The 19,770-nt window shown below is 47.5% G+C and overlaps 10 protein-coding genes across 10 annotated transcripts; 5 read left to right on the plus strand and 5 right to left on the minus strand.

Annotated features, from left to right (window-relative positions):
• Nucleotides 1–172: 172 nt before the first annotated feature.
• On the minus strand, nt 173–1,857 carry B0J16DRAFT_392127 (FMN-dependent dehydrogenase-domain-containing protein; the record flags this gene model as incomplete). The annotated part of the gene is made up of 4 exons (XM_046131978.1): nt 1,690–1,857; nt 631–1,639; nt 375–583; nt 173–327 (listed from the first exon to the last, which is right to left on the minus strand). Exons 1-4 carry the CDS (start codon nt 1,829–1,831, stop codon nt 173–175), a joined length of 1,515 nt encoding a protein of 504 aa, XP_045990020.1. The 5' UTR covers nt 1,832–1,857.
• Nucleotides 1,858–2,140: 283 nt separating this feature from the next.
• B0J16DRAFT_360270 (uncharacterized protein) lies at nt 2,141–3,184 on the plus strand (the record flags this gene model as incomplete). Its single annotated transcript, XM_046129685.1, has 1 exon — nt 2,141–3,184. Exon 1 carries the CDS (start codon nt 2,201–2,203, stop codon nt 3,182–3,184), a length of 984 nt encoding a protein of 327 aa, XP_045990021.1. The 5' UTR covers nt 2,141–2,200.
• Nucleotides 3,185–3,763: 579 nt separating this feature from the next.
• Nucleotides 3,764–5,441, plus strand: B0J16DRAFT_367477 (major facilitator superfamily domain-containing protein; the record flags this gene model as incomplete). Its single annotated transcript, XM_046130133.1, has 4 exons — nt 3,764–3,922; nt 3,969–4,119; nt 4,167–4,332; nt 4,385–5,441. 4 exons carry the CDS (start codon nt 3,764–3,766, stop codon nt 5,439–5,441), a joined length of 1,533 nt encoding a protein of 510 aa, XP_045990022.1.
• A 288-nt stretch (nt 5,442–5,729) lies between these two features.
• B0J16DRAFT_392144 (major facilitator superfamily domain-containing protein) lies at nt 5,730–7,683 on the minus strand. The gene is made up of 3 exons (XM_046131979.1): nt 7,221–7,683; nt 6,943–7,176; nt 5,730–6,894 (listed from the first exon to the last, which is right to left on the minus strand). The coding sequence occupies exons 1-3, from the start codon at nt 7,467–7,469 to the stop codon at nt 5,779–5,781; spliced, it is 1,599 nt and encodes a 532-aa protein (XP_045990023.1). The 5' UTR covers nt 7,470–7,683; the 3' UTR covers nt 5,730–5,778.
• A 1,153-nt stretch (nt 7,684–8,836) lies between these two features.
• On the minus strand, nt 8,837–10,170 carry B0J16DRAFT_360274 (uncharacterized protein; the record flags this gene model as incomplete). Its single annotated transcript, XM_046129686.1, has 4 exons — nt 8,837–9,159; nt 9,207–9,511; nt 9,558–9,966; nt 10,015–10,170. The coding sequence occupies 4 exons, from the start codon at nt 10,168–10,170 to the stop codon at nt 8,923–8,925; spliced, it is 1,107 nt and encodes a 368-aa protein (XP_045990024.1). The 3' UTR covers nt 8,837–8,922.
• A 989-nt stretch (nt 10,171–11,159) lies between these two features.
• Nucleotides 11,160–11,943, plus strand: B0J16DRAFT_367480 (uncharacterized protein). Its single transcript, XM_046130134.1, has 2 exons — nt 11,160–11,639; nt 11,691–11,943. The coding sequence occupies exons 1-2, from the start codon at nt 11,249–11,251 to the stop codon at nt 11,789–11,791; spliced, it is 492 nt and encodes a 163-aa protein (XP_045990025.1). The 5' UTR covers nt 11,160–11,248; the 3' UTR covers nt 11,792–11,943.
• Nucleotides 11,944–12,147: 204 nt separating this feature from the next.
• On the minus strand, nt 12,148–13,393 carry B0J16DRAFT_360275 (uncharacterized protein). Its single transcript, XM_046129687.1, has 3 exons — nt 13,106–13,393; nt 12,634–13,059; nt 12,148–12,588 (listed from the first exon to the last, which is right to left on the minus strand). Exons 1-3 carry the CDS (start codon nt 13,170–13,172, stop codon nt 12,230–12,232), a joined length of 852 nt encoding a protein of 283 aa, XP_045990026.1. The 5' UTR covers nt 13,173–13,393; the 3' UTR covers nt 12,148–12,229.
• A 541-nt stretch (nt 13,394–13,934) lies between these two features.
• Nucleotides 13,935–15,504, plus strand: B0J16DRAFT_367482 (uncharacterized protein). The gene is made up of 3 exons (XM_046130135.1): nt 13,935–14,451; nt 14,500–14,882; nt 14,933–15,504. Exons 1-3 carry the CDS (start codon nt 14,197–14,199, stop codon nt 15,345–15,347), a joined length of 1,053 nt encoding a protein of 350 aa, XP_045990027.1. The 5' UTR covers nt 13,935–14,196; the 3' UTR covers nt 15,348–15,504.
• An 11-nt stretch (nt 15,505–15,515) lies between these two features.
• B0J16DRAFT_330321 (uncharacterized protein) lies at nt 15,516–16,776 on the minus strand. Its single transcript, XM_046126449.1, has one exon. The coding sequence runs from the start codon at nt 16,723–16,725 to the stop codon at nt 15,565–15,567; it is 1,161 nt and encodes a 386-aa protein (XP_045990028.1). The 5' UTR covers nt 16,726–16,776; the 3' UTR covers nt 15,516–15,564.
• Nucleotides 16,777–18,998: 2,222 nt separating this feature from the next.
• On the plus strand, nt 18,999–19,669 carry B0J16DRAFT_367484 (uncharacterized protein). The gene is made up of 2 exons (XM_046130136.1): nt 18,999–19,314; nt 19,368–19,669. Exons 1-2 carry the CDS (start codon nt 19,196–19,198, stop codon nt 19,624–19,626), a joined length of 378 nt encoding a protein of 125 aa, XP_045990029.1. The 5' UTR covers nt 18,999–19,195; the 3' UTR covers nt 19,627–19,669.
• Nucleotides 19,670–19,770: the final 101 nt, after the last annotated feature.

Raw genomic sequence — 19,770 nt, forward strand, 5'->3', positions numbered from 1 at the left:
TCTTAATGGTGACACAACTGAAGATTTCCGCACAGGCGTACTTGTGACACACAAGACTCCGGTACAAGATACTCGGATGTTGCAAAGTCAAGTCAATGTGGTATAGATGAGTCGTATTTATTATTGAAGAGTGAATGGATCTATCGCTTAAAAACTCGTATACAGCCTTCTCTTACAATTTAGACAGCAAGCGCCCCCTCAAATCGCTCAAATCATCGCGCACCACCAGATGATCCACATCCAGCGAGTTCACCAACCTTGGCCTCGCCTCACTAAGTGAAGTAATTCCACATAGACGCATGGAGGTCTCAAGCTCGTCTTTAAGAACTGGTAATGGTCAGAAGATGGTCTGGAAGAAGCACAGAGAAACTTACTATGACAAAGATGCTCAGCACCATCCTGGCCGTGGACAAGAGAGTATAAGAAGGGACGTCCAATACCGACAGCTGTAGCTCCGAGACAAATGGCTTTGAGAATATCAGAGCCTCGCTCGAAACCGCCGTCGATGTAAACTTCTAGCTTGTCAAAGATCCATGGGCAATTCTTTCTTAGCTCTAGAAGAACCAAAATACTTGCTTGTGCGCTGAAGAATCGTTAGTTGGGTCATAACGGATTTGAAGGATGGCTTACCCATCAAGTGATCGTCCGCCGTGGTTACTCAACAGAACACCCTCAACACCGTACTCAGCAGCCTTAACAACATCCTCAGCAGTTTGAACACCCTTCAAAACAATTGGCAAACCACCACTCGCCTCGCGAATCCATCCCAAATCATCCCAGTTTAGTGCCTTGTCGATATACTGCGCCATAAGCCGTCCAAAGCCACTTCCCTTCTTATCCTTGCTGCTCTCACCACCACTGATGGCCGACTTGACAGTCTGCTCCTGGGCGGCTCGCTCGTCCGCCTCCCTCTTACCAGGAACAGGCGCATCGACTGTCACAAAGATAGCCTTGACGCCGAGTCCACTGACTGTCTTCAATAGCTCGACCGTCTTTTCATGGTCGGAATTGACGTAAAGCTGGAAGAAGAAAGGTTGTGAGGATGGAGCGGCATTGACGATGGATTTTAATGAGAAGGAAGCGTTGCTGGAGATGCATTGGATGATACCCTCGTTAGCTGCAGCGCGACTAAGAGCTAGCTCTCCGTCAGGGTGCGCAAGTCGGGCCATAGCAGCTGGGGAGATGAAGAATGGTGCTTGGCTATTGAGACCAAGGATATTGGTCTTGAAGTCAATATTGGTGACGTTCCTCAAGATCCTTGGTCTGATCATAAGTCTTCGGACCAATTCCTTATTCTTGCCATGTGTAATAAGGTCTGTCGCGGCAGACGAGTAGAATGCCCATGTCTTGCCGGACAGCGCATCTCGCGCTGCATCTTCGAAATCTCTAGCGCTAAGGATCGCGTCAAGAGGAGGAATTGTTTTCGTCTTTTGTGGTGTTGGGAATTCGTTCGTTTGTGTTGGTGATGTTGGTGGTGGTACAGGATCAGCTTCGACGGTCTTAAGCTCTGGCTCGACAGGTTGCGACGAGGGCTCGAGGAACCCAATTAACTTGTCGCTAGGAAGGTCTTCTATAATATCGGGCGCGTGAACGTCGTTGTAAATTTCTGTGGCATCAGAGCCAGCCGAGTTCAAGAGAACTGTTCATCATGGTTAGTCTGCAAGCTTGTCTCGAATCATGCGCACTCACCATCTGGACCACCAGGATGCTGATTAATAAAATGTGTAATGTCCCAAACTTTGGAGTGAATAGCAATCCAACAATCCTCTGCAGTGTTGTGCTGCTTCACCTCTTCCAACGACACCGTTCTGGGCTCAATTGAAGTTTCCATGATAGTTAATTGCACAATGCTGTTTGGTCAATGTTCGAGGCAACAAAACAAAACAAAACATACAAAAGAATAGATAGAGCTAAACCGAGGTCCAAAATAGCTAATCTCGGAGATTGAATTAGACCCCAGATTCTCATGCCATAGACCGTTTTGCCTCCCGGAGCCACCGAGTCTCGGCTTGGAGTCACGGAGAACCTTCCCATTGGTCAAGACCCGCCGATCGGAGATATCGCCGGGGTTCCGGCCGCCTCCGCCTTCACTTAAGAAGTTGGAGATAGAGCGGGGATCAACTATCACTATCACAGCATAAAACAACACCATTAGTCTACTATCTTAGTATCATCATACTATCCAAACCATCAAGTCACAATGGAACGCAGCACTATCCAAGCCAAGTCCAGCCCCCTCCCTCGGGGAGTCTACACTCCTGTCGTCACACTCTACAAGGCAGACGACCCCAGTCAGCAAGTAGACCATGAAGCAATGCAAACACAGTGTCAAGCCCTCATCAAGGCTGGCATGCATGGTCTCGTCTACCTGGGAACCAATGGCGAGCTAGTCCTCCTCTCACGGGAAGAGCGCAAGGCCATCATCAAAACGGCTGCTCAGGCTGCAGCTGCAGTTGGTGGGAAAGACTACCCCATTGTGGCAGGCATTTCAGCACAGTCCACTCAAGAGTCCATCCAAAACGCCAAAGACGCAGCTGAGGCGGGCGCTGGGTTCGGTCTGCTTCTGCCTTCCAGTTACTGGGCCAAGGCACTACCCAGTTCTGCCATTGTCGCTTACTTCAAGGAGGTGGCGGCGGCTTCACCGATTCCCATCGTTATCTACAACTTCCCTGCAGTCACATCAGGAATCGATCTGGACTCTGATCAATTAGCCACCCTTGCCGCTGAACCCAATATCGTAGCGGTCAAGCTCACTTGCGGAAACGTCGGCAAGGTCACTAGATTAACAGCGCTCTTCTCCCACGAGCAATTTGGCGTTTACGGAGGAAGTAGCGATTATCTTCTACCCACTCTCGCTGGTGGCGGAAGTGGTTGCGTGACGGGCATGGGCAACATCTTCCCCGCCAGCACAGCAGGAGTGTACGATCTGTGGAAGGCCGGACAGAATGACGAGGCATACAAGCTTCAGGGTCTGGTGGCACATGCTGAGTGGGCCTGTAAGAAGGGTATCTCAAACACGAAATATGGAGCGTGGTACTTCTTTGGTAAAGATATCGGTGTGGATAGTGAGAGCTCTTGGCAGATGAGAAGACCGTACCAGGGCTTGGATGATAAGGCTAAGGAGTGGACTGTTAAGACACTGGGTGTCCTTGCTGAAACTGAGAAGCAGAGAAATAAGAAATAGATTAACTAGAAATATTTACAAGCTATTCGGTTAATTGCGTTCATTAATTTGAGTCTTGCCGCCCTAAACCTCGCTGTTTCGACCATCGCATAACCGAGTAGACCATATTGTGGCCCGGGATACGAGTTCTGTTCACGGATCACATCATCGCTTGAGCAACTTCTATTCATCGTACCATGACATGCATGTGCGTGCAACTATTTGTTAATGGTGCAACTCGGGCATATCGCCGTCAATTCATGATGCTATCTCTAAGCATTTCATGAACCGTCTCAGGGAATATCAGCGATGCGATTTGATGATTAACGATGCACATCTCGGTCATCCATCCTACTGGTCAGAACCAGCATGACTCGAGGACCCAGACCTAGACTCCAAACCTTCGTCTAGTGCAAAACAAGCTTCCCTGGTTCTGGAGGATCTTTCCCCAGATTCGTTACCCCATACCCCGCATCGCATTGACCGGGTGGCTCTACATAAAATAAAGATCTTTCTACCCCAGATCTTCTCATCTCATTCAATCCAGGGATCTGATTCCAATCAAGTCTTTGAGTCAACTTCAAACCCAAGATTGTTCCAATGGCTCCTCACAGCAACTCGCTCTCGGATGAGAAGGATGTTGAGGCTAAGGCTTCTCATCTTGACACGGTTACCTACAATGGTATTTCGGCCGAAGATCTCGAATTTGTGGCCAATTTTCCTGAGGAGAAGAAGAAGAAGGTCTTGGCAAAGATTGATGTATGTGCGATCTCTGGTATTTCGAGGTTTATACTGACTTTTACAGTGGCGACTCATGCCTATGCTGGCTATTCTCTACCTCGTCACATACATCGACAAAGCGAATATCGGAAACGCCAAGATCGAGGGAATGTTGCCTGATCTCAAGATGAATGGAGAACAATATAATATTGCTCTTTCCATCTACTTTATCCCTTGTAAGTTGACACCTCAACCCTACAGAAGAATACGCTGACATGAGTAGACATTCTCGCCGAGGTTCCTAGCAACATGGTTCTCAACAAATTCGCCAAGCCTTCTCAATACATGGCCACCATCATGTTCATCTGGGGTATCGTCGTTATCTGCACCGGTCTAATCCACAACTTTGGTCAACTCTGCGCTATCCGAATCCTCCTTGGTCTTTTCGAGTAAGCATGACAATCTCATTCATATACATTCTCACTCACTAACGATTTCTAGGGCTGGCTTCTTCCCCGGTGCCATCCTTATCATCTCCAAATGGTACCTCCCCCACGAGACCCAGACACGAGTCGCCCTCCTCTACACATCCGCCGCCACGGGTGGTGCTTTTTCAGGCCTCTTTGCCTATGCGATCGCCAAGATGCACGGTGTCGGTAACCAGGCCGGTTGGAGATGGATCTTTTTCATCGAAGGAATCTTCACCATTGTTATGTCCTTCGTCACATGGTTCTTCCTCATCGACTCACCCACTCTGTCGTACTGGCTCACCGACGAAGAGAAGCGATACCTCACCCTCCGCCAGGCTTCACGAAGAGTTACCAACTCCGGCGAATACCGCGAGAAGACTTTCGATAAGGGTGCTTTGTTCTCTGTTCTCAAGGACTGGAAGGTTTATCTCCTTACCATCATGTCTTGGTCCAACGCCGCGCCCAACTACGGTCTCAAGTTCTCTATGCCTTCAATCACCAAGGGTATGGGTTTCTCGTCTAGCAACGCTCAGCTCATGACCATCCCTCCTTATATGTGCGGAGCTATTTCTTCTTACCTCATCGCTCGAACTGCCGACCGCTGCAAGTGGAGAATGCCTTTCATCATCGGACCTCAACTCTGCATTATCGTCGCCTTCTCGATTTTGATGACTAAGGCCGAATTCATCACTGAGAACCTTGGAGTCTGTTACTTCGCAGTCTGTCTCGCCTGCTCAGGCATGTACCCTATCCTTCCTGGTGTCAGCGCTTGGAACATCGACAACACACTCAACCCCACGAAGCGAGCCATCAGTATCGGATACCTGACCTGTGCGGGTACGATTGGTGGTATTTACGGAAGCTACATCTACATCGAGAGCGAGAAGCCCAAGTACACCACTGGATATGGAGCGTCTCTGGGCTTTGCTGTTGCTGGTATTCTGGCGGCTGCCACGCTTGAGTCCGCTTTGGTGATGATTAACAAGAAGAGGGCCAAGATGAGCGAGACTGAGATTCGAAGTCAGTACACCGAGGATCAACTTGAGGATATGGGTGAACACAGCCCTCTTTACCGATACAAGCTGTAGAAACTCTATGGAAATTGGGGTTTAGGGTTATCTAGGCTGACGTTGTAATGAATTACTGAACTTTTCTGATCGCATATTTGTCTACAAACTTTAAACCGATGTGAACTTTTATTGTTCGGGAAATGTTCCGATCTATGAGGCTCCATTTCAACGAACATGATCTGTGTCTCTGTATTCTGGGTCCTGTTCTTGCTTACCAACGCTCGCTCGGGGCAACGACGGGGAGGCTCCTTTTGTTTACCAAGACGCTAGTTTTATTTGTCTCTGAACTAACTTAACTATTACTATATGCAGGAAGGGTATCATCGCCACCACTTGAAATGTCCACTACTAGAGCTTACTGCGGTCGTAGAGCAGTCCTTTCGGAATCACTCCATCTCCCCTGGATATACTGCCTAACTGTCTGCCCCCAAAAAGCCGCAGGAACAGCCATAGCTCCCAAAACAGTGATCAACACAGAAATAAGAACAGTCGGTTCGAGGATATTGTCCTGTTCCACCCAAGGCGATATAACGGTTCCAATCCCAAACCCGGCCATATTAGTCGTGAATAGATGCACAGCTATAGCTGCAGCAGCCCATTTAGGAAAGGCCTCTGTGATCCAGAGTGTAAATGCGACGCTGCCTGTCAAATAGCTAATTATGCTCAGCGCAGAGGTCACGTAAATCCAAGACGAGGACCAGCCTTGCATTATTGTAAGACCATTTATTAGAACGCCGGTTAGTCCTGTAACGATAGGAATGGCGAAAAGAGCGAGATACACTTCGGCATGACGGACACCACCTTTACGGAAGGTGTGATAACGAAGGAACCATGTAGCAAGAGGCCCCGAAGCTGGAATAGCCAATACAGAACCAATGAGGCCTGAGACTTGAAGGAAGGCATTGACTGCTCTCTCATCTTTGTCCCCCCCTTCTGACATAATGGCAGAGAGCTGTGTGAGATTCAAGAAGAGGACACCACTGAGGATTGCTCCTGAGAGTAATGACACCCAAAAGGTAAGCGGGTTGAGAATACACAAGCCCATTTGTGCGTATGTGGCCACCCATGATTCCCAACTCGTTTCTGGTGCTTTTTTAACTTTGAAGTGGGACCAGAAGGATTTGGTTGATGGAATGTCGGGAAGGGGTTTGCCGTTTTGAGCTTCCAGCTCATCCCAACCGCCGTAGATCTGCACCTTTTCAGAACTGCTCTGCACAAGAACCCTTCCATCGAGCGCAACAGGTGGTCGAAGGAAGTAAGTCTCTGGTATAAAGACGATGGCTAGGAAAAGTGCTACCACACATGGCCCTAACCAGACTTGGTAGACGCTTCGCCAGGTAAACTCCAGGTCTGTGGTATACGGCAGTACCAAGGTATATAGCTTCATGAAACAGCAATCGAGGCACCAGAATAGTGTAAGGACTGTCGGACGTTCGTGGATAAAGCTCGCATCGATTAGAATTAGAACGATCTAGAACTTGTCAGTACTTGTTCAAAGTCTCATGTATGTGACACATACCATGCCAGTAACAAATCCAGCTGCCAACGCCTGAAAGCTGACTGAGACCAGTAACTCAACAAAGGTTCCCGCAAGGCCAGCCCATAGTATCGACAGACATGTAATAACGGCTGCAATGACTACAATAGGTCGTCGACCAACTGCTTTGGAGAGTGGAATGCCGATTAGAATGCCCAAGCCGTGGAATAGGGTCATGGCCGAAGATAATGACTCGACGCCAAACGGGCTCGCAGCCTGTACATGTTAGTGGCGCCCCTCACAGGTCTCGGTTGTCATACCTTTTCGTTAAACTCATATCGGATGGCCCTGATCAATAGACCAGGAAGATTCAACGCAAATGAAGAAGTGATAGAAACTGTCAACAGAGCCCAAAAGGCAAGAAGTCTTTTCGTCCATGACCACGTAAGTGGATCACGATGAGATCTGCTGGGAATAGGTAATCTAAGAACATGACCAGTGGAAGAGACAAAGAAAACACTGCCAGCAGTGGGAAGCGATTCGCGCTTGTTGTTTACTGAAGACGACATTATGTAACGAAAAGAAAATACAGTCGTTGCCGACTAAAGAAAGAAAAATGAAAACATAGAAAATGATTGACAGAGATCCTGCTGTGCTGCATCCTCCCTGGATGAGGAAGATTGGAGGTTTATCTATGCATATCTCGTCAATCATCCACAGGGTTGAACAAGATAAAAAGTTTCGCGAGTGTTCCTGCTAAGCTCAAACTGGGTGATATCTCCAGAGGGGATGCAGCCCAGCAATTAGCCTGTGGGTTTGTTTGAGGATTGGGCCTTTTCATTGGCTTTATACCTTGTCGCTCTTGGCTTTAGACTGCCTAGGCTAATGTTTTTCTGGGTACCGAAACAAGGGGCTCATGTTGACTGGGATAACATTGTTTCGAGTCCAATATCAGACATGGAGTGTTTTATAGTATAGGCCAACATTGTGTTGGGCGGGATAAATGGGTTATAAAAACCTTTTTCGTTAAAGAGCGCTGTCAAGTTTCAATTACCGAGGGCGCTTAGAACGGATGAAGGCCTATGCTCAGATCAGACGGCGACGAGACATTTGAAGGTATCAGCTGGCATTTGAGTTTCTCGAACAAATGGATTGATGCGAAGTAACAGGAGATAATTTAAGATCATCAAGACCCTATCTGGCTGACCCGTTGAGTAGATGCATCTCGGGACGGTTGAAGATTCCGACTGTTCAAGCCACCTCGCTCGTACGATGTAACTTTAAACTTTATAGGTCACTAGCCGAATTAATTAAAACAGGGCTGAGGCATGTGCGCGTTGTTGCTCATCTGACACAATCTGCAGAGCATGAAATGAGGATATTTCTCGGCAGTGGTTGACCTTGATAGGACCTCCATCTAGAGTGCTGAGATTGGATGAAGGCGAACAAAGGGCAATAAAAAGTAAGAGGGAAGGTAGAAGAGAAGATTATCAACCAAGACACAAGTCGTTGAGTCGCCATAGACCCAGTTGACATGACAAAGTGAGTCCAAGCACCGATAGAGATGCCCGAGTCCGCGGTTAGGCAGGCATGATCGGTAATCGGATATCAAGTTTCGCAACACCATTGACAGCTTCCAATGACAACTGCCGAATATGATCTACATAGCCCAAAGTGTTAGGTATAAGCGATGATGTGCAGTCATTCTCGTGCTACTTTGCACGCCAATCGGTATTAGACGGAACTCTGTAACATGTTTGCATACAACGCTACCCAACCGTAAAGCGAGACGAGTGGGTCACGTTGAAGGCCAGAACTTTCTGTCCGGGGTGCTGTACGACTTTGAAACAAAAACCAGGTCTTGGTGTTACAGAATAGTCTGGACCATTCTCTTGGCCCATATGGAATTGATATTCTGAAAGTATATGCTATATAGATTGCCTTTTATATACTGACAGAGCCAACAAGACTGCTCGACTCTGGCTCTGCGACATACCCATCCAAACTATAATCTTGGGTCAATCACAGGTTTGTCGCAAACCCAAGCTCGTAAGCGAATCCAGTGACGATCTTGGAAAACTCAAGAATGTGGCCAAAGTTAACAGTGTCAATTGTGTCCTTGTCAGTGTGAATGTAAGGGCTGCTGTTCTCAAAAGTACCCTCAGAGGCGAAAGCCGAAGGGTAGCCGGCGCGGGTGGCAGAGGCGTGGTCAGAGCAACCATATCCACACTTGGAGTCAACAGTAGGGAGGGAGGAGTACTATCACAACTTAGTCAAAGTCTTTGGCATTTGTGTACATAACTTACAGCAGCAATAACCTTCTTGAGGAAGGCAGTGAGGCCAGCATCAACGTTATCGGTGAATACTCCGGCAACGGCTTGGGTGCCAGGCTTGACGTAGCCAGTCATGTCCTGGTTGAGCATGGCCTTGACCTGACGACCATCACGCTTGTACTGGTTGAAAATCGCACCACTGCCGAGAAGGCCGGCCTCTTCACCAGCATACCAGTGGAACTCGATGGTGTTGGGAGCCTGGCCGGATGCAACACGCGAGTCACTCAAGAGGACACGGAAAGCCTCAAGGATGGTGACGGTTCCGGAGCCATCGTCATCTAGCAGTGTTAGCAGTTGTTTTGTGAAGTGCGCCGTGTTACTTACCAGCACCAGGAGAACGACCAGTGGGGCTTCGTCCGTTGATGGAGTCTTGGTGAGCACCAACAACAATGGTAGCTTCACTCTTGCCAGGAATGGTAGCGATGATGCTGGACTGGCGCCAAGTGTGCTTAAACTTGGCAACCTTGGCACCCTTAGCTCCACTAGCAGAGATGATAGACTCAACCTGCTTGAACAGCCAGTCAGAAGACTGTTCACCATATGTAGACTGATAGTATCTGTTGTAGAAGCCAGAGAAGGTAGTCAGAGTGCTTCGGAGGTTAGTCTGGCTCAGCTTGGGGAGCAGAGCCTTGACAGCAGAAGTCTGAGCAACGGCACTGGGGAAGCTGGCTAGGAACTGGAGACTGTAGCCAGGCTCGTCGAGATCAGTGATGTCGATGAAGTGCTTGTTTTCCTGTATATGTTAGACATGGTACTCTGGATGAGGAAGCTTGCTACGAACAGCTGTCAATGCCAACTTCTCGGCCTCGGTGACGGTGCGGACATCATCGGGTCCAAGCTCAATCTTGTAGAGCTTGGTCTCACGAGACTGGCGAGGCTCAATGGCGGCGGCATTTGCCAAGCCCAAGAGGGTGGTCAGAGCAAGAGTCGCGCGCATGATGACGATACTAGAGAATAATATGTCGAGTCGAAGCTACTGGAGAAACTTGACTTGATGAGTCGAGATGTGATGTGGAGAGGATCAAGTATATATAGAAAGAGCGATTGTTCCTCCGAATACCTCAGTTAGGAAGGAGCACAACGAAAGTGCCCGAGCGGTAAACACACCATTCCTTCCATTATGGCAGGAGCGATCATAGCCAGTGACGAGACTCTGACTAGTCCATGTGACCTTCCCAAGTTCTAACTAGACGATCTACAGATTAAGCATAACAGTGCCATGGACCTTCCCTAATTCTCACTCAATGCCGTGTGATATAACCTTTGAGATATTGAGTCCGGGGTAGCTCTTGCATCAGCGGCCCGCTTGTGCATCGGCACTGCTGATTGTGGCAGGTGGTTAAGCGACTAGCGAGGTACTTTGTGAAAGCTTGGCGTCCAAGCGGGGTTTGTTGTCGGCTTTTGGGAGCAGATTTGAAGCATGATTGGATGAGGAACTTTTGGGCATGATTGCGTAGGTTGAGCGATGAATGAGGAAGTTGGGTTTGTGGTTATCTTCTTATCGATCAATCACTTTCTGGCTTCCTTTTTTATCGCACCATGAGTGCCCAGATGGAGATGATTGGTGGATATATGTGATAAAGATATAATCGTAGCAGTGCTGGGGCTGTTTTTCAACTGACTCCACTGAACTACAGTGGGGGAATAGTGACGCGCCATGCCCCCAGGCCCCTACCCGAGACCATGAGGAAATAAAGTAATAGATTCTAGAAATTCCTTTCAACTCACTCAACTACGATAAATGTGATGATTATGATTATTTATTTACCTTAAACTTAATATGAGTTTGAAGCAATTCTGCTTGTCCACGCTTTGTGACGTGGTATTTGCTTGGCATTTATTCTTGCTAGGCAGCCATTTTTACTAAATTTCATGCAACCGATTATGGATTCCACCCATGGACTCATTTTCTTGTTCAACCATTAACTGCGAACTACAGTTCTATCGCTCATGACCAATCTGACTAAATCAGATGAATTATCTACATTAGATGTCGCAGCCCGTTGCACCACAAGATGCCTCAAACGTCTGTCTATCTTGCCAAGTTCAGCTTAGGCCCCTCCAAGCGCTCTCATTTCGGTATCTTCTTTCCCAACTCAGATTGCGATCGCGCAGATCTATCAAACGACTTCAGATCTCAAGCCACTGTGGGAAGTCAGATCCATGTCGTCGGCGAGCCTCTCATGGCGGGTTACATGCTTGAGATGAAGCGGCACTTCGATGTTCAGGATGACCGAGAACTCAGAGCATTAGTTCACCTTGGGTCCATCGACAGTACGAACTTGCATAGCAATGATTCTTTGAACACTATGACTAGGGACTATGTACCCAAGAGTATTGTAGAACGTCTGGCCGATTCAATTCTTTCGCCTCCGAGGACAGGATGTGCGTGCACCGATCGATGGGGTAAGTAACAAAAGATGAGAAAGTACTTCAGTAATCTGAAAGCTATGCCAGGTCAACACAAAAAGATGCCAGGAATGGACCCTGGAGTTTCTGAAACTCCTTACTCAGCAAGGTTTGATTTCTCCAGAAGCTGTGGGGATTGCTCAGGATGAGAGAGATTCACCTACTCACGGGATCTTCGGATACAAAGCTTGAGGGAGTATAAACTATAAAGAAGCAGGATGGGACGATGTTTTTCAAATTCGCCTCATTGACAAGGTTTTATCGTAATTGCTCTCATACTGGAACCCAAGAATGGCCTCACACACGCTTATCTGATCAGGCTAGATTCCATGCTTGTTTGGCTTGCTGGATGGGTTACTCAAACTCACACTTATCTAGCCATTCAAAGCTCTAGTATTAGCTGCCTTTGACAATATTAGGCAATTGAATTATATAAGTCAAGACCTGGCTATGCTGAAGTGCTTATTATATCTCTTCCGATAGCACATATCGTGTGAGTTAAACTGAGCCAAGATTCATGAACAGGACCTAATGAATCTCAATTGTAAATTTTTATAAATTCAATCAACTCCATGCGCTACGCTAGACTATGCAAGCTCACTCAAACGTCTCAAAACATCGTCCTCCCAAGGAACATTATCACTCTTAATCTTGCCCCACATAGGCAACAAAATAGCTTCATCGATCTCCTTATACTTGCCCAGCTCAATATGCACAAGCTGACCGTTTCTGGTGTTATCAGCCATCAAGAACGCGACGCAGCGCGACACAGCGGAAGCAGGCTGCAGGTCAACGTTGATAGCACCGAGCAGGTTCTTCAGATCAGGCAGGACACTGCTATCGGTCCAGCTGGGCGCCAATGTGTTGACGCGAATGGGAAGTTTGGCAGCGTCGATAAGGGGAACGAGACCTCGGCCGAGTCCAATGACACCGTGTTTGGCAGTGGCTGGGATGGTTAGATTGGGTTTAGATTGCGAGTGACGTAACTTACAATAATCGACAGCTCGCACACGTTGGAGACCGGTTGTGGAACCCATAATAACAATACTTCCACCCTCGGCTTGTTGTCTCAAATGGTAAATAGCAAGGACACAAGTGTTGAGAGTGCCCTTCAAGCCAACATCGAAAAGAGCATGGGTCGGTTCAATCAAGTCGCCATTATCATCAGTCTGCATGGACAGATAGTCCGCACGGGGACCAAGACCAGCGTTCGCAAAGACATGATCGATTCGGCCATAGACTTCCTTTGCTTTTTTGAAAAGAGCAACGAGGTCTGACCACACGGAAACGTCGGTCTTAACAAAAGTAAAAGAACCCTCGTGTTGCTTTGGTGGCGGTTGGACATCTCCACTGACCACTGAAGCACCCAGGTTCAGAAGGTAATCCACAGTAGCTAATCCGATGCCAGATGAACCACCTATAAAAAGTAAGTTTTGGCTCAAGCGAACGTAGATCTTACCTACCAGTGAGGATGATAACCTTGCCGCTCAGGCCGGTGAGCTGCTCGTCTTGGATTGTGAATTCAGCCATGTTGATAATCTCGGATGGGTACAATAACGAAAATAGCAAAAGGGAAAAACAAGGAAAGCACTCGGCAGATAAATCAGGGGGGACAGGAGCTGGTGAAATATGGTTGCGTTGTATTCGCTGGTGAAGCAAAAGGCACTAGTGCTTCAGGCGGAGCGGTCCAGTTTGGAACGTTTCCCGCCAATAAATGCCATCGTACGACTGCAAATGAACCGTGCTCTAATGTATGTACCCAACTACCGAGATTCTGGCCCTTCTGGACCCTGGATTGATCCATTTTTGATGCACTGTAATGTCACGTGGCACTGTCGTATAAGGCGGTGACCCTGCAAAAAATACCCCTGAGATCCATTTCTGTAGTGACGGTCAGCAAAAAGAGCTTGGGGCAAGCATGGGTAGAGCTGGTATTTCGCCCTGAAGGATTCGTTGGTCGTATGCGAGTCATTCAATAATATGTTGTTGAAATGATGTATTACATTTTATATGCATCTTTGACATGGAAGGAATATGTTTTCCGGGAATCCACGGTATTCGTTGTTGGTTCCATATTCATCCAATTTCGAGATGGATGACAGACTTCAAGGCTGAAGGCTGAAGCTAAGATGACGGATAACACGGCCCGTTATCAACAGACCAAACACTAGCAACTTTTCAACGGCCTAACGGCTCACTAGTCTCGGCGCATTAAACGTTTCTTCGTAGCAAAAGCTCCGCTAGAAGGTTTCACTTGAGATTATTAAGTTTCTTTCTCTTCCAAGTACGGAACACTGACAGGGTCCATTACCAGGTCCTCGGTGCCTCCGTGGCCAGTCGCTTATGATAGAGTTTACTGGTCCGTCTCAAAGAGGCTATTCCCCATAAGAGCTACGACGTCAAAATATTGTTCCTGATTTCGTTTGCTCGCCTCGATACCTGCCTCCTGGGGGCTAAAAGTCTAATAGTCGCTATCTTTCCTCCGGAGAATTCTTTCTCACTAATCCTTCTCTCTTTTTCGTATTTTCCTTGTATACGAGTAGTGACAGTCATCATGACCAAGGTTGCAGGTGATGGCGTTGCTCTGCTGTATGGCTGCATTATCATGCTGACCCTGGCGTGGGTCTTTGCAATGCTAAGACTGGGAGTAAGAAAATGGAAGAACAACTTTGGTCTGGACGATTGGTTGATGTTTGCTGGATTGGCTCTTTACTCGGTGACGGTAGGGCTCGTTATTCGATGCTGCTTCTATGGAGCTGGACAAAAGAGTAAGAATCTGGAACCTTACGATATGATGATGGGAACAAAGGTAGGTTTCGGTCTGCCGACACTGCACTCGCGGTTCTAACATAGCCAGCTCTTCTTCGTTGCCCAATTTTTCTACTGCGCTTGCTCGGTCCCGATCAAAACAAGCATTTGCGTAACGATGCTACGAATCTGCGATTCCCGCCGTCGCTTCGTCTATACAATCAGGGGAATCATCGCCATGACCGTCTTGACCGCGATAGTCTTCATCATTGCTGTCGCCAACGTTTGCCACCCGATTGAAAGACTCTGGGGCGAAACAACCCGCGGTTCATGCAACACAAGCTTGAACAGCAGTATTGGATTTTTCTTTTCGGCTGTGTCCATCGTTACGGATTGGACATTGGCCATTTTGCCGGCTGTTCTGCTGTGGAAAGTTCAGATGAAGCAGAGGGTTAAGCTGCCTGTTATTTGCATGCTTAGTCTGGGTGTTTTGTAAGTAAAATGGAATGCTCTGAAATTGGTCTTGTACTAACATATTCTAGTGCGAGTTGCGCGACAGTCATCCGATTGGGTTATCTCACACGCTACAACGACCCTACCGAATTTGTATACAGCACCGGTGCCATTGGTCTATGGTCCATTATGGAAGAAGGCATTGGTATTGTCGCTGGCTCCATGCCTGCCCTTCGACCTCTACTCAACCTCCCCATCTTTAGCCGATCCACATACGGGAGTGCTGGTGCATCGAACCAGGGTTCTAGTCACATGAACCCATCGCACTTGTCGAATAAACGAAAGAAGAGCCAGAGGGATGACTTGGAGTTGGACGACTTTCACGGCAATATGACGACAAGGGTATCACACGGGCGTCAAGAAAAGCAGAGCCTGGACGACAGTGATAGTCAAAAGTTCATCCTCAAGTCGACACAGGTGGTCATGACGACTGAGCAAGTGTAGAGAGGCAGGATGCTATGTACAACTATTAATAAACAACTTTTTTTTAATCACCCGATATGTGTTGGTCAAATTAGATCTAGCTATCCCTCGTCAGGGTGTCGGAAGAATTGGCCGCCGAGCATAAGAGATGAAATGACCTAGTCACCTTACACCAAAGTAGGCTCTTCTTTAGGCTACTTTATTTTAGTAGCCCAAGCCTAAAAGGACGATTATTCAGTCACCCATCTGCCTCATCAAGCAGACGCCACACATTCAGCCCCGAAAGTATCTTCTTGTCCTCTTCAGATGTCTGTCTTCGCAGATATTCCAGTATATCAGACAAAGGAATTGCATCCTCTCCACAATACACTTTGATGTTGCCTCCTAAAGCCACCTCATTCACCAGATCTGGTCTTTGAAACCATGGCCTCGCAAGGAGATTGCGAACCGTTCGCTTGAGTTCCATAACCTGCTGTCTCACACTTTGTTCTGAAGGATGCTCCGGAGTCAAACTTATCTTGGCAAGATTTGATTCATCTCCGTAAACACCTGTAATGACTGTGTTCTGAGAGAGTCTTGTCGCCGGGTCCATGACACCAGTCCATGCCATAATAGAACGTGCTCGTGCATATATCTGGGAAGTGATAGACCTCTGGCTGGTCTTTTCGTTCTCATCTTCCTGGTTGACACAAATCGCATGGATCCAGATTGGCTTTCCAAATCTAACGATCTCACCAGAGGGTACAAGTTGTCTGTCTTCGGGATCCTGATGTAATCTCTCAGGCGATTTCATCTTCTTCCACTCTTGCTTTTTCTTAGCCTGCATGCATCCAATTGGTGATCGACCGTGAGAATCAATAATCTTGATACTCGCACCATGGTCAAGCAATAGACTGACGATCTCAAGATGTCCATTCTCGCACGCGTAGTGTATCGCCGTTTCACCGTAACGATCTTGCGCGTGAACATAAGCGCCTTGCCGTAAACACGCTTCCACATCGCTGAGGCGTCCTTCTTCGGCAGCCTTTATCACCTCCGTTTTGTAGTGTATTGTAATGCGTTCCTCAAGCTGATCATGCTTTCCTTTGATCATTTGCGCAGCCTCGTAGATCTCCTTCGGAACAGACATGATTTTGCCATCAACGACAATCTGACTTCGTTGATTTGCTTGGCGGGAGTCTCCGCAACTCGTGGAGATGACATCGAACTCGGGCGCATGATCAATGTCTGTTGTCTCCAAGATGCATTCAATGAGCTCTTGACCCTGAACTGAGGGTGGCGACAATTGGCGTGGTCTTTTGATGAATGAGACTAAACGAATTGACGATGGAGATGGGAGGCTAGTGTGTTGGAATTGGGGAAATTCCTCGGTAGGGCCTCCCGTGACAATTGAAGACATGATGGATAAAGTAGTTGGTGTGGTAATGGCAAAATACCGCAGTAATATTTGTTTTTATATGGTTCATGCAAATTCGAAGTCCAAGCTTGCTGTCCCTATTTTTTTCAAGGCGCTAGTGATTTCTGCCTAAAAGAGTGGACATAGCGGTTGACTCGGCGAGTTGTTGGTTGTTGGTTGTTGGTTGGAGACAAATTGGATTTAATATTGAATTGCTGGTCACAGCATATTCTTGACGCGCGATGAAAACATTTTATCGTTGTTTTCCATGGTTGGCGGTCGGATTTAAAATGAAATCTTTTAGGTAGGCTTAGTGTACATAAAACGGAGAATGCTGCTGCGTCAGCGTTGAAAATATTCGGCCTAGTAGCTGGATGTTATTAATACCGCCTCGAGTCATGAGTAGTGTTCATCGATGCCTTTACGGAGTTGAGCTGGGGTTGTAAGCTCGAGGACATATCGAGTCGCGGAAACGACGGCTGGTACAGTACTGAAGAGTTCGCGAATGCCTCACTTGGATTTGGCTCTACCTACTTCTCCCAAGAGAAATCAAAGGAACAGACGATTGTGCCCTCATTATGTCGAGTCTGGCAGACGGCGTCAAATAATTCAACGGACAGCGTTTTCCCTATCTTGGTCGATGGGCAACAATAAGAGTACTCTGAACTAACAGGTAGCGAGAGGTTGCACATAACGATGAATGTGCTGTCGTTTGGATTTGAAAGAGTGGAAGATATGGAACCTTCGGGTTTGCTCCCACCACTGTTGAACAGAATACTGGATCAGGAAGGGACGGTGAGTTCCCAAACAACCTTGGAAGGGACGACACTGCCATCTGTCGTACCGCCTTCGCTATTAGCATGTCTAACATGACGGTACTTGTTTGCCAAAGTCAAGAAACGCATCTTCCGTAATGGGTGGCAAAACGCTGAAATCAGCTAAGGAAAGGAACGAACAGCTGACAATGCTAACTACCCTACTTCAATGCTTTGAATTAGCTACACGCCTTGGAACGTCAAGCCCCATCGTGAATGCCATAAAAATGAAGAAGAACGGAAAGGTTCGGGCTGGGAGTGTGTACAGTACCCTTCCCATCCCGGTCTGTCTACGTTGCTTTACAGAAGAGACACAGTTCCAGATCACGAAGTCTGCCTCGAAGGATTAAGCCTCCCTAAATCTGACGAGTTTGTACAATGAATACGTCATTGACAACGTTTCGAAACAGTGGCGGTAATGCAAAAGGTTGTCTTCGAATTGATAGGAACACTTTTACGAAAGGATTAAAGTTTAGGATGCGTAGGATTCCATCTATAATGCGCAGATCTATTATAAGTGCCTGAATAGATGTCGATTGGGTGGTCAGAATCTCACTGCATGATGGAACATTTCGAGCCAATCAAGTCTTTTGCGGTCGAGGCTTATTTCCGCCCCCAACGTGCTTTGCCGACGCATAATGCTTATTTTAAGTATGGCAGGTTTATTGGTTTCGACTTGGATGGACGGGTTCAGGGCACCAATAAAGTAATTCGCGGTTACCTCGCTTTCTATAATCCGATGTCTAAGCCTCATTGTCATGAGAAATGTGTTGTGTTACTTTACTAGAGCATGGCTCATGAGCCTACCACACCGCTATAGACAAAGAAGAGATGAGCAACTCCTCCTCACCATTTCAGGGCTGAGCTGGCGATCGGCGAAATGGGCGACCTGGGTACCTATCCGGGGTTGGCTAAATCGGTGGCTATTGGTCCAGCTTTTTGGGGTCCGTGGTGAATTGGATTATTTGCGGATGTTACCGTAAATTGTAGCCAGGGTTTTGGAGTCAAGCGTGGCAGCGCCTTGGTCTTTATGTCAATCCCCCCACAGACAAGGCTGGCCGAGCACATTGGAAAAGCTCATCCGACGACCCTTCTGCTCATATCAATGCTAACATCTATCAATGCCGAGTGCGAAAGCTTTCGAATTCCGGCAACTAGCCAGGGTCACATTCCTACTCGTATCCTACGTGTTCCTGTCAGCAGCAGGTTTCAAGATCGTCCTAAAGCTAACCACCAACATCCGCGATCTACATCATTACGGGGAAATGTCTTTGATTGGTGTCAGGGTATCACAAAGGTTTGCCGAAGAGACAAAATAGCTCAGACACTTCGTACAAGTCTATACTGGCATTTATGCTACGTTATTTTGGTGGTCTAAGCCTTTCAGGATGACCTTGAGCAGAGTAGGTAGGCTTAGATGCTGGTTGAGTGAAGATCGTTGTCTTACACTACCGAAGACGTGGCAATGTTCGCAAAAGCCAAGGCATGATGTTTTTGATTGTATGTAGAGACCGAAAGGTATAAAGAGTCTTGTGTTTCCCCTCCAAGACGAACATCATCATCACACTCTTCAACACAATCAAACAACACTATCCAAACAACACACCAAACACCACTCTCAACCAACACTCTCAACCAACACTCTTCCAACCGCCATCATGCACTACACTACTCTTCTCACCACCGTCCTCTCACTCTCCCTCACCGCATCTGTGAGCGCCACTGCCATCTCCCCTCGCGCTCTCCGCAAGGCCAACGAATTCGTCAGCGAGAACTGGTAAGTCATCTATCCAAACACAAACACCAGATCATCTTACTGACTCTCACCAGTGCCCAGGGTACCGCCTCTTACGAGCACCATGGTAACTTCAACATCGATGTCACCATGGATGACACCAGCAACTCCGTCTATCTCGCCTCGGGACCGTGGTACTTCTATGGCGGAAAGAGCTCCAACGGCGGTCTTTGCACCGGTGATGTTCTCGGATCTTGGGAGAACGACACCGACAACCCTTGTGTCAACTTGAACCGCCGTGGAGATGATGGTCGCCGTATCCAGTGCGTTCGATGGAACAACATGCACCCTTGAGAAGTTTGAAGCTGCGATTGTCGAGGATTTTGTTTGAATAGTCTTTTGGATTACTTTCTTGTATGTTGAATAGTAAAGTGTTAGGATATCAATACCATGCATGCATCAACTCGAGACTTGAAGTTTGAGATTCGTCGCCTGCCT

The sequence above is a fragment of the Fusarium flagelliforme genome (assembly GCF_020744385.1).
Source record: "Fusarium flagelliforme strain FIESC 12 MPI-CAGE-AA-0113 chromosome Unknown B0J16scaffold_1, whole genome shotgun sequence".
NCBI lineage: Eukaryota > Fungi > Ascomycota > Sordariomycetes > Hypocreales > Nectriaceae > Fusarium > Fusarium flagelliforme.